The sequence below is a fragment of the Carcharhinus amblyrhynchos genome, chromosome 1 (genome assembly GCF_965287045.1).
Source record: "Carcharhinus amblyrhynchos chromosome 1, sCarAmb.v2.hapA, whole genome shotgun sequence".
NCBI classification, from domain to species: Eukaryota; Metazoa; Chordata; class Chondrichthyes; order Carcharhiniformes; family Carcharhinidae; genus Carcharhinus; species Carcharhinus amblyrhynchos.
Window position 1 is genome coordinate 164,893,067 of NC_137324.1, and position 12,568 is coordinate 164,905,634.

General features: G+C 42.8%; 1 protein-coding gene across 1 annotated transcript; it reads left to right on the plus strand.

The window, feature by feature from the left end:
• Positions 1 to 4,779: 4,779 nt before the first annotated feature.
• Positions 4,780 to 9,517, plus strand: LOC145350712 (uncharacterized). The gene is made up of 3 exons (XM_080199930.1): positions 4,780 to 4,858; positions 6,593 to 6,719; positions 9,336 to 9,517. Exons 1-3 carry the CDS (start codon positions 4,806 to 4,808, stop codon positions 9,459 to 9,461), a joined length of 306 nt encoding a protein of 101 aa, XP_080056056.1. The 5' UTR covers positions 4,780 to 4,805; the 3' UTR covers positions 9,462 to 9,517.
• Positions 9,518 to 12,568: the final 3,051 nt, after the last annotated feature.

Genomic DNA, 12,568 nt, shown 5'->3' on the forward strand with positions numbered 1-12,568 from the left:
CCTCCTGCTAATTTCAAAGAGAGAACCTCACTCAAAGTACTAATGTATAAATGGCCACTGGGTAATTAGATTTGATGGCCCGCATGGTTGAATGGTCTGTCAAACCTGTGCTCACAATACACACACAGTTATTGCCTGGGACAAAGACACAATGTATGCCTGACACATCTGGAACAATGACACAGCATTATCTGTATCTTCTGTACTATCTGTAGGGAACAGTAGGTAGATTCCCATTAAGAACTATAGTAAATAAAAACAGTTGTTAATAGGGATACAGATGATGCTGTATCTTCAAGAGAATTGGGAAAAGATGGATTTCTTTTATATCTGTTCCAGATGTTTATTTGTCAATTTCCATGTATGCCCTTTTATCCCACTTTCCGAGTTTGTTTTGAAGTGTTAATTTGGGTACTGTTGTCGTCGCTATTTAAAATTTCCTGTGCCTTCATTGTTGCCTAGATTTAAGGTGCACGGGGCAAGATTTAAAGGAGATGTACGAGGCAAGTTTTTCACATAGAGGGTAGTGGGTGCCTGGAATTCGCTGCAGGGGGAGATAGTGGAAACAGATACGGTAGTGACTTTTAAGGGGTGTCTTGACAAATACATGAATAGGACGGGAGTAGAGGAATCTGGTCGCGGGAGGGTAGGGGATTTTAGTCCAGTTGGGCAGCATGGTCAGTGCAGGTTTGGAGGGCTGAAGGGCCTGTTCCAGTGCTGTAATTTTCTTTGTTCTTTGACTATGGGGTGTGTTTCCCATTGTTAACAACAATGAAGTTCCACATTCAAAGTGATGGGAAGCCAAGGAAAGGGTAAAGAAATGCCAGTTGGCATTTGTGGCAACTCATCAGGGTTTTGTTCCGTGAAAATAGGATTGTCAGAATTCACATCTGGCAGTGTTTTATTATCTACCACCCAATCATTTAACTAAGGGATTGTTTGTAGCTCCTAACACAGGATGATATTGTATCTTTTTGGATGCAATAAATGTTTCGATGATGCCCACTATTCTTGACTTTATTTCAGCTTGATGCTTTCCCTCATCAATGTTTAGTTCCCAGGTGTAGTCCAGAGAGAGGGAGAATGGAGATTCATTTTGTCTGGTCTCTTGAATTTTCTAGTCTCGCCTGTCACGGGAACCGTAGCAGGAGGGTTGGTTAATGTGACGGACCAGCAAAAGGTTATGGGACCAGAGACTCCCACCATATGCTGCCGTGCAGTTTCCGGGAGTAGGTGCAGCATCATCTAAAACATGTTTAACAACCTGGCCTACCACTCGCTCGCCTCCTCTCCTGCCCATTGGCTGTGCAAATGGTGGGGCTGGTGTCAGAATCCGCCATAGGTCGAGCCATGGCCCTAAGGTTTAAGCTGCTTCCGGCCTACCCCAGATCTCAAGGGAAGTCCATGCTAGGAGTGGGGGGAGCATTAATAGAAATGTCCCTGAGCAGTGCAAATCAGGAGAATTGGTGTTGCCCTTCCTTCCCAAGCACAGCATCCCTTTGGTGTACTGGATTGTCAGGTTGAGGCTCAAGAGCTGAAAAGCAACATTGTGGTGTCGCTGGCTGATGAGTCTTCTATCTGCAGTGTCCGTGTTATCCATTTCCCGATAGGAGGCACAGAGGAAATCGGTGCAAAAGGCTTCATTGAAAATGATCGACCTGCCATGCTAACTATTTCTTAGGCCATATATACAGGCAGTCATCCCTCATGGAGAGCATTGCATTGCCAAGAGGTGGTTTCTGATCCATGCCACCTTTTGAATACCATACTGTTATGATAGTCTTCATCCTGTACTGCCCTCTCTACAGGAAGTCAAGTTAAAGATTGCAATTAGTGTTTATGCTATGGAAGCCTCCAGGCAATGCAAATGGAAAACAAAATGTAAAGTATTGTTTTGTACGTGGAATCATTCAACACCTAAGGACCTGATGTGCTGTTTGCTCTTTTTGAGGTAATGGTCATACTTGGATGGCACAATGGCACAGTAGTTAGCACTGCTGCCTCACAGTGCCAGTGACCCGAGTTCAATTCCCAGCTTGGGTGACTGTGTGGACTTTGCACATTCTCACCGTGTCTGCATGGGTTTCCTCCAGGTGCTTGGATTTCCTCCCACATTCTGAAAGATGTGCAGGTTAAGTGCATTGGCCATGCTAAATTCTCCCTCAGTGTACCAGAACAGGCGCCGGAGCGTGGCAGCTGGGGGACTTTCTCAGTAACTTCATTGCAATGTTTATGTAAACCTATTTGTGACACTAATAAATAAACTCTAAACTTGGGCAGCATTCAGCAGTTCTATAAAAACAAGTAAAGAGAGTTGGTGAATTTGCTGATGGTATTGAACCAATGATTCAGAATTATGCATGGTGCTTGCCATGATTCATACATCTTGAACCAATCCAATATTACTGAGCTCTGTCATAGGGATGTAATTGAATATTTGAAAGGCATTTCTAACGGCATACTTGCTATCGTGTGTTAATCATTAGTTTCATATATTTTTGATTAAAGGAAGAAGGAACAATCAGAGAAGCCAAACACACAATGTGATAAGGAAGATTTTGAGCAGCTACCACCAGTGAATAGTCAGGTAAAATGATAGCTACACATGGCATCAAGTTCTGCTTTGTTGCTTTGGGTCTAAAGTTAAACAGAAGATTTTATTTCCTGGCTAGTTCAGATTATATAAAGGAGAAGTATTATGTCAGTGATATCAACTGGTGGCATTAACAATGGGCTGGATCTGTGTGAAGTTTCAATGCATAAGATGACACACTTTGGTAGGAAGAACATGGAGAGGGACAGGTATTGACCAGGGCAATGGGAAAACCTGGCCCTGTCCCCACCTCCATTCAAAATTGTGCCATGGGACAGTTTACATTGACCTTGGCAAGCACACAGGTTTAATGCCTGATCTGCAAAACAGTACCTCCAACAGTGCAGCACTCGCTCTGCATGGAGGAGTCAACCAAGATTTGGGCTCAAGTCTCTGGAGGCCGATTTGAACCCACAAACTTGTGACTGCCGACTGAACCGCAGCTAATACATACAGCAGGAAGTGGGGTGAATGGGAAGGAAATCCACTGGAGACATTTACAGTCCAGATTCCTGCCCCTGGGTCAGGTGTGCAGACTGAAGATTTTCCTGGCTCTGTGAACCTGACCCCTAAGAGTGGCTGCACAGGTGTCAGATTATCAGTCTGACGGTGCAGGTTAAATTAGATTAGGGGCGGGTGATCTGGGAAGAGCTGATGGAGATGTTGGGTGTGGACGCAGGATTGGCAGAATGCCTGCTCCAAAGATCCAGTATTGTGTCAAAAAATGTTTTCTGAAAAAGCATAAAGCATCCCTCCAATTCTCATCCCCAAACTCCATCAATGTCCACTGATGCAAGGATGTCCGCCTCTCCTCCATGGCCGTTACAGCCCCTATGCCAGTCCACCTAACCCCACGGGCACTTTATTACCTCTCTGCCAACTTAGTGCCAACTCATGCAAACCAATGCCCAACCAGCACCTTTTGCCCTCAGGTGAGTTAACAAGCTAAGGTCTATTATCCAATATGGTCAGACTTCAGGACCTAGTGATGAAACAAATAAATGTAAATAAAATAATATTAAAACTTTCTAAAGTAAATTTGTAATTGTCAATTGCAGATTTCATTATATTGAAAATAACACTCTCATTCATAAATGCCCATTACTGTATTACTTCAACTAAATAAAGCTTTGTAACTGCACACATTTTGTTCAAGTACACAATCCCTTATAACAACAAGCATTGAAATTCATAGTCCCACAATAAAGAGTTTATAAACACTGTTGATCATACTATGACATGGAAGCCACCCTACTGTGATAATGAATGGTTATGAAATCCACCATGCAGCAATATTTCAGTAAGACAAGCCTTACATCAGCAGATAGAATAAAATAACAAGAAATCGTTTTTAATACTCCAGGCAATTTTTTTTCAAAGATTTAAAGGGCAGGATTGTTAAATGCCTTGACAGCTCTGTTTGACAGATCTTTTTGACACTTTTGACAGTTCCCTTTGACAAGTGCTACTGACAGTTTTGACAGTTGATTTTGACAAGCCTGTTGACAGTTCCAATAAACTAGAAAATAATGAGCTTATACACTTTTTATACACATTCATTCCCACTTTTAACATTTCCAAAGGACACCTGCCCTACTACAAAAGGTACCTAACAAGGGGCATCTGGCCCCTTCAGAGATGACCATGGACTAGAACCAAAGGGCTACCCAAACAGATCCACCACATTCAGACCAGCTCTGACCAGGCCTAATCTATACACATCGGTTTCATACACCAGGCCTACTAAAACAGTGGAGGCAGCTGATGATTTGAATGGCCAGCTGCCTCTGTAAACCGTGCATTCTCAAGAACATGCCTCCTCCCTCCCCACCAAAGTGGGAAGTGCTATGTTCAGGGGCAGGATTTCTGCTTTTTTAGGCACTTCCTCTATTTTCCCCATGACATAGGTCTCTCCATTGTGGCGAAAACCTGAGTCTCAGCTTTATTTCACCTCTCCAACCCATCTCAATTTGCATTTGCCAGGCAGGCCAAGCATCCTCAACAGGAGCACTGGCACGGGTGGTAGGAAGGAAATATTGCTTATAATGGGGAGATGTTAGGGAGCCTCACGGCCCAAATACTCTATTATTCTCTGTGTAGAACCTGGCTAATTTCAATTCGAATCCCAGGGGAGAATCCAATTCTGTTTGATAAAGATATCAATTGTATAATCACCGTGCAGGAAAAGCATGAGGAAGATCCAAGCTCAGTAATGGAAGAAAATATTGAGAAAAAATCGGGAGAAGGAGAAGCAAAAGAAGCAAAGTAAGATTGGATTTCTCTTTCAAAGTCGGGTTAATCATAATTTTCAATATATAAATAATCTCAAATGACACAATATGTGCTATTGAATATTTGAGTCATCAACTGATCAAAACCTCGCTACAAATCCTTGCAATACCCAGCGCACAGACCAATGAAATTCTCCCAGCTCTGTCACTTGTAGGTAAGATCACCTTCTAGATGGAAACAGGGCATTGGCACCCCCCAAAAGTGGTGGCATATATAATGTACTGCTCCATTCTTGGAGATGGAGTCAAGGTGGAGGCTGAACACTAAGTTCTCCATTCTCATTGTCTGTGGTGGTGGGGTGTGCAAAATCAGAGAATTCCAGCCATTGTCATTATGTCCTACTTAGCAAAAACAAAAGAAAGACATCAATCTGATTTTCTTAGATTGGGAAAACTTACTACCTCAACTAGAAAGAGGAGGAAAAATGTTAAATTTGTTCTCACGTTTTCGTATCCTCAAAAACTCCCCAGCCACTAATTAATCTTGAAGTGTGGTCACTGTTGTTGCACAAACAAATATAGTAAATAGTAAGGCCTCACAAAGGGAGAACGTGACATATTTACTGCAAGATAATCTGTGTGGGGTGGTATTGCTTTAGAGGTAGATGTTAGACAGAACAATTTTATTGCATTTCTTCAAATGGTGTCAGGCAATCTTTTACAATCACTTGAAAAGGTCAACGTTTTTCCATAAAATCCCACTTGTTCTGGTTCATTTTGAAGACTTTATACCTCACAGTTGACAGATTTTATTTAATAAAATTATAGAGAAATAACTCACATTGCTCCATATTTAAAAGATCATCTGTATCACTACTTGCAGCATGCCTTTCTTACCTCGAGACTTGGATATTCCAATTCTGGTTGCTTGCGCATTCCCAATTTTAATTACTTCAGCATTCATAGAAACCTGACAGTGCAAAAGGAGGCCATTTGGCCCATTTACCTCTTCCCCGTCCTTTCCCTTAACCCTGCACATTTACCATGGCTAATCCATCTAAGTTACATGCTGTGAGGCACTAAGAGACAATTTATCCAGACCAATCAACCTGGCAACTATTCCTTCAGTTACTAGGCCCCAAGCTGTCAAATTCCCTCCTTAAATATCTCCCCCTCTCTATCTCGCTTTCCTCCTCTAAGACTTCTTTGACTAAATGATTGATCTGCCCTAATATCTCCTTATGTGGCTTGGTCTCATATTTTGTTTTAGACTTCTTCTGTGAAACCCTTTTGAGGCTTTGCCTGATGTTGACGATGCCAGATGAATAGAAGTTGGGTTTTTTTTTGTCCCAACTACAACCTTAACAATCGCTATGCCAGCCCCTCCCCCTTCCATTAACAGATACACATCACTTTCAAAAAGATACCATTAACCATCTCCCCTCGCTTTCCCTCAACTACACTTCCAGTTCAATTTTGGCGTTGTCCTCACTGTCTTTGCCCACTCACAGTCACACACACTTGCTCATCCCGTTTTACTCATTCACTTTCCTCCATTTATGCAAACACTCATCCTTCAACCCCCCAATGCGATCCTCCTTTATTCCCAAACCACATCCCTAATCCCCAATCACTTGTTCACTCTGACGTAAGATGAACTTATGTTAAAAATAACATTACTCGCTTCCAGCAGTTTCTGTGAATGAACCTTTGACTGTGAGTGGTATGGTCTAGGTGTTTTAACTCGGATAACTGTTTTCTCCCCAAGGTCCAGCGTTTCTAAAAGCAGAACTATGGAACTGAAGCTACAGCGTCGTATTCAACAGTATCAACACCAAAGAAGAAAGAAGAAACAAGCAAATGTCACGGTCTCGCACGTGGATGTAAATGTTGAAGTATGGAAAATTAGTTTCTTTAATAATACGTTATTTTTAGTTTAGTTTATTAGTGTCACTAGTAGGCTTACATTAACACTGCAATGAAAATCCCTGTGAGCAGGAGAGCCATCCTCCACCTACCCGCTGCTGTTGAAATAGTACAGTGGCTGGAAAGTTTATGCATTAGTGTCACAAGTAGGCTTACATTAACACTGCAATGAAGTTACTGTGAAAATCCCCTAGTCATCACACTCCGGCACCTGTTCGGGTACACTGAGGGAGAATTTAGCATGGCCAATGCACCTAACCAGCACGTCTTTCAGACTGTGGGAGGAAACCGGAGCACCCAGAGGAAATCCATGCGGACACGGGGAGGAGGTGCAAACTCCACACAGACAGCTATCCAAACCGGGAATCGAACCCAGGTCCCTGGTGCTGTGAGTCCGCAGTGCTAACTACTGTACCATTGGGCCAATCCTTGCTTTCTTCATTCTTGGGATTTTGAGCATTTCTGGCAAGGCCAGCATTTATTGCTCATCCATGATACACTTAAATGGTGACGGGGAACTATGTTTTTAAAAGGCTGCGGTCGATGTGATGTTGGTTTCCCCCGCAATTGACTTTTATAGAGTCGTATGATGAGTGGTTTAGACTCACAGAGTCTTAGAGATTTACAGCATGGAAACAAGCGCTTCAGCCAAACTTGTCCATGCCACCCAGTTTTACCATTAAGCTCGTTCCAATTGCTCACGTTTGGCCCATATCCCTCTATACCCATCTTATTCATGTAACTGTCTAAATACTTTTTAAAAGACAAAATTGCACCTGTCTCTATTAGTGCCTCTGGCATCTTGTTTCAGGCACTTACCGCCCTCTGTGTGAAAAAATTGCCCCACTGGACCTTTTTGTAACTCTCTCCTATCACCTCAAACCTATGCCCTCTACTTTAGAATAAGATATGTTGACTATCTACTTTATCTATGCCCCTCATTATTTTATAGACCTCTATAAGCCTCCTCCGCTCCAGGGAGGAAAGTCCCAGTCTATCCAGCCTCTCCTTACAACTCAAACTATCAAGTCCCAGTAGCATCCTAGTAATTTTTTTCTGCACTCTTTCTAGTTTAATAATACCCTTTCTATAATCGGGTGACGAGAACTGTACACAGTATTCCAAGTATGGCCCTACCAATGTCTTGTACAACTTCAACAGATGTCCCAACTCCTGTATTTGATGTTCTGACCAATGAAACCAAGCATGTTGAATGCCATTTTCACCACCCTGTCTACCCGTGACCCTATTTTCAAGGAGCTATGAACCTGTATCCCTAGATCTCTTTGTTCTGTACCTTTCCCAAATGCCCTACCATTTACTGAGTGAATCCTGCCCTAGTTTGATCTACCAAAATGCATCACCTCACATTTATCTAAATTCTATCTGCCATCCATCAGCCCACTGGCCCAATTTCTATCTAGCCTACTAAGCTCCCAAATGGCATCGAGGAAACAGAAGCACAATTTTGGCCTAAGATAATGTAAAAGGAAAGAAATTAAGTATCTTGACGGCTCTTTACGTACAGAAAGCTTAGCAATTAACAAACTGGTAAAATACATTCTTAAACTAAGAGCAGCACTTGGTTTTGTGATGTGAAGGAGTGAAGATTCCTTTAATCTGGCAGTGAGCAGCATCATTGTAATTTTATTCTATCCATTCCAAAAATAACTGCGCCAAAATTGTCAACTTGGAATGCAACATCCAGAGATCACTCTCTGACAGCTTATCCTTATCTCAATAAGCACATGAACAGGTGGGGTATAGAGGACACAGGCGGTTGGCCTACGCAGGACAACAAGATTGGTGCAGGCTTCGTGGGCCGAAGGGGCTGTTGCAGTGCTGTACTGTTCTTTGTTCTTTTATCTGTTAGAAAGTCAGTAGCTCTCAGTTGATAATGACTGCCTGTCATGTCTCCCAGTTCATTCGGGGGTCCCAGAATAGTCAGAGGTATCACAAAGATGTGCTAAGTGTACCTTCAGAAGTCCCCATGTACTAACTACATGAGAATTTCTCTGGAAGTTTGGACTTCTGATGGGCAATTCTCATATCTGGAACCCTCCGATTTAATGTCAGAGACTTTAGATGATAGCCTCTTACCAAAATGGTTACCCAGGAAACGTGAGAAGGATTAAAACCAGTTCATCTCTTGGGTAACAATACCACTGGACCCCAAATCGGCACTGGACTCATGACCTTCTCAAAATACTTTTTGGACAGTTAAATTTACCAGAATATGGAAGCGAATGCTGAAAAAGGGAGGCTTGGCTTGGTTCCCATTCCAAACCCCACACCTTTCCGCTACAAGCTCCTGCCTCATGAAGGAAGGACTCCAGTAGCAGGTATGCTCCACATTTCTGAGAAGGTCTGGTTCGGGAGTCCAGGTGAGAAATGTGGAGCTCCGGTGTAAGGTAAACAAACAGGAGTGGAGCAGTAATCCGACAGCTATTGCCCATCCTCAAAAGATTTGACCCCAAGCGTCTAATAAAGCCACTTGCTTGTTAAGTTGTACAATGGGAAGTAAGGTAATAAATCTTCCACAAGTTTAGGGTTTCCATCTTAACTTCTCGTTTTGTTACTTTTAGGGTGAGAACGTGAGGAAATCACTATCGAATTTGCGAATGGTAAGGCAGAGTCCATTGGAGTATCGGCTATGTGCTTACATTGGAGACTATTCCCCTAAATTACCTCATCCTGTTTCTTCCTCATAAAGTGGCACCATGTATTGAAAGCAAAAGGATAGTTATCGCAAACCAAATTTCTGCTATTACAGGTCAACTATTTAATGTTTTACCAGTTTAATCCATTAAAAAGACATATATCCACAGTCGTATATTTACAATTCCATTTATTATCATATATGGATTGTCAGAAACATGTACAAAGATTGAATTTGGTTCTATCCAGTAATTTGCTGCTTATGTCTAAACTGTCACCAAGTCCCATTTCGAAATTACTTCTGTACTATTGCCCCTGTATTACTCTGATCTACATTGGCTCCAAGTCAGCAACATCCTTGTTTTCAAATCTCCCCCCATGGCCTCGCTCCTCCTTATCCCTCCATCCGCACAACCCTGTGAGATGTCTGCCCTTCACTTATTCTGGCCTCTTCATAGAATCATAGAATTCCCACAACGTAGAGGAAGACCATTTGGCCCATCGAGTCTGCACAGACAGCAATCCTATCCAGCCTCTATCCCCATAACCCCACATACTTACCCTGCAAATCTCCCTATCACTAATGGTAAAATTAGCATGACCAAACCACCTAGTCCACATATCTTTGGACTGTGGGAGGAAATCAGAGCACCCAGAGGAAACCCACGCAGACACAGGGAGAACATGCAAACTCCGCACAGACAGTGACCCCAGGACGGAATTGAACCTGGGTCCTTGGCGCAGTGAGGCAGCAGTGCTACCACTGTGCGACCATACTGCTCAGATTTTAATTGCTGTACTATTGGAGACCATGCCCACAGTTGCCCTCACTCCAGGCTCTGGAATTCTTGCCCCACATCTCTGCGTCTCTCTATCTCACTTTTCCCCTTTAAGACATTCGTTAAAACTTACCTCACAGTCACCTGCCCCAATATCTCCTCATGTGGCTTGGTGTCATATTTTACTTTGTAACACTCCTGTGAAGTACCTTGGGATGTTTTATTACCTGAAAAGTAAAAAATAAATACAAGTTGTTGTTAATTGAACATGACTTATGAATATCCAGTATGAGGTACAAGTGTAACTTGCCTGTGATTCAAAATAGTGGTGGAAATAAACATTGACACAAGGAATTGTCAACCCTCACCCGCCCCTGCGGCTGTACCTCCAACTTACCACGTTCAACAACAGTGTTTTATTTAGCTCAGTTTGGGTGGCACAGTGGGTTAGCACTGCTGCCCCACAGCGCCAAGGACCTGGGTTCGATTCCAGCCTTGGGTCACTGTCTGTGTGGAGTTTACACATTCTCTCCGTGCAGGTTTTCTCTGGATGCTCCGGTTTCTTCCCACACTCCAAAGATCTACAGGTTAGGTGGATTGGCCATGCTAAATTGCCCCTTAGTATCCAAAGATGGATTAGCCATGGTAAATACGTGGGGATAGGGTGGACGGGAAGGCCTCAGTGGGATTTTCTTTTAGAGAATCGGTGCAGACTTGATGGGCCAACTGGCTTCTTCCTGCACTATGAGGATTCTATTCTATTCTCGTGATATAATCTTATTGAAGCCAGCTTTCTGCCTCCATCACCCTTTATTTACCATGTGCTCAAAGGGCCCCTCAGCGACTGCAATGTGCAGGTCAGTCTCCGAATCTGAGTGGAGTTGGCTCATTTTAAACACCTTGCTGTTCCTTCTCTATTGAGCGAGCCTCTACTTGCCTAACAGAGGCACTCGTATTCTACTAGACGAACGGAGAGATCTATTGATGATCCCCGTGGCCATTGTAACATGCATTCACTTGTGCTATCTTGTGGTTGTAAGTAAGTACCAGTAGCCCCAATAAATAACTTCCCTGAGGTATATTATAATGTTTTATTATTTGTGCAGTCAGGAAAATGTATTTGTCTAGTACAGGATTCACCACCATCCATAAGTTAATTGAAAAAAACGAGTTCATTGCAAATAATGGGGCCATTTATACAACTAAAGTACCACTGTAAAGTTAGATTTAAGGCCATATCCAACACTGGGGCGAAGTACAGTAAAACTTCTATAACAAACACTTCAGAATAAAATGGAAATGGACTGAGAAATCTGTATAAACTTTGTAATGAAATATAGAAAAGGCACTCTGAACCACAACATTTGCAATTACAAACCCAGAAATCAATGCCCCAAGTTCATTTACAATTTAAAACACAGCACATGGCCTTTTGCAAAGTGCTTGTATCACAAGATAGGGACCAATGGCACCATCCCTTTCACTTTGCTTCCTTTCTGTCTCCAGATGTGTGCACGTAGATCAGAGTGAAGTGTTAGCAGATTTTATGAAAGGAATGACTTCTGTTGAATGGGGAGTTCTTTGCGTAGCACCCATAGCTGCATCCCTCTCTGGGATTCAATGGTCTCATGAATCCGATCCAGAGGTAGAGTGGTTTCTCTGCACTACAAACACTGGGTAAAGAACTTCCCATTTAACTAGAAGTTATTTCCTTTACAAAGCCACTGACCTCCATGAAATAACCTCAACCAGTGTAGCTCTACAGTGCACAAGAAACAATACTTTTCACTGTATACTAATGCATGTGACAATAATAAATCAAATCAAATCAACATCAACCCGCTCGCAATTTAAATAAGTTGTATGAGAGCAGTGAGAAAGGTCATCTTACGCTTCCCCAGCACGACACTCTGCAGTTGCTGGCACCTCCCTCTCCTCTTTACCCCAGTTTCTAATGGCTGATTTGTTTCATTTGAGGAGTGAAGGTGGATGGCGTTGAAGGGCCTTTCAGCCTCTCTTCCATTCTGGGAGTGATGGGCAGTCCTGTGAGTCTTGCCTCTCAATCAGTCTTCCTGCAGACTCACTGCTTAACCAGAAAACTGCATCTTCATGTGAATTAGGAGCAGGGGTGGGCTGTCTACTTCTTTGAGCTTGCTCTGCCTTTCAATAAGATCATGGCTAATGTGATTATGCCTCAATTCTGCTTTCCTCCCGACCCTCTTTTTACAAAAACTTTAGATAACATTCACACCCAGATAATATGGGTGGGATTTTGTGGCCTTGTTCATCCCGAAACAGTAAAATCCCATTGTCCGCATCTTGTCTGCAACTTGTCCACTCAGATTCTGTGGTGGGCGTGGTGATAAAGATCCGGCCAATGT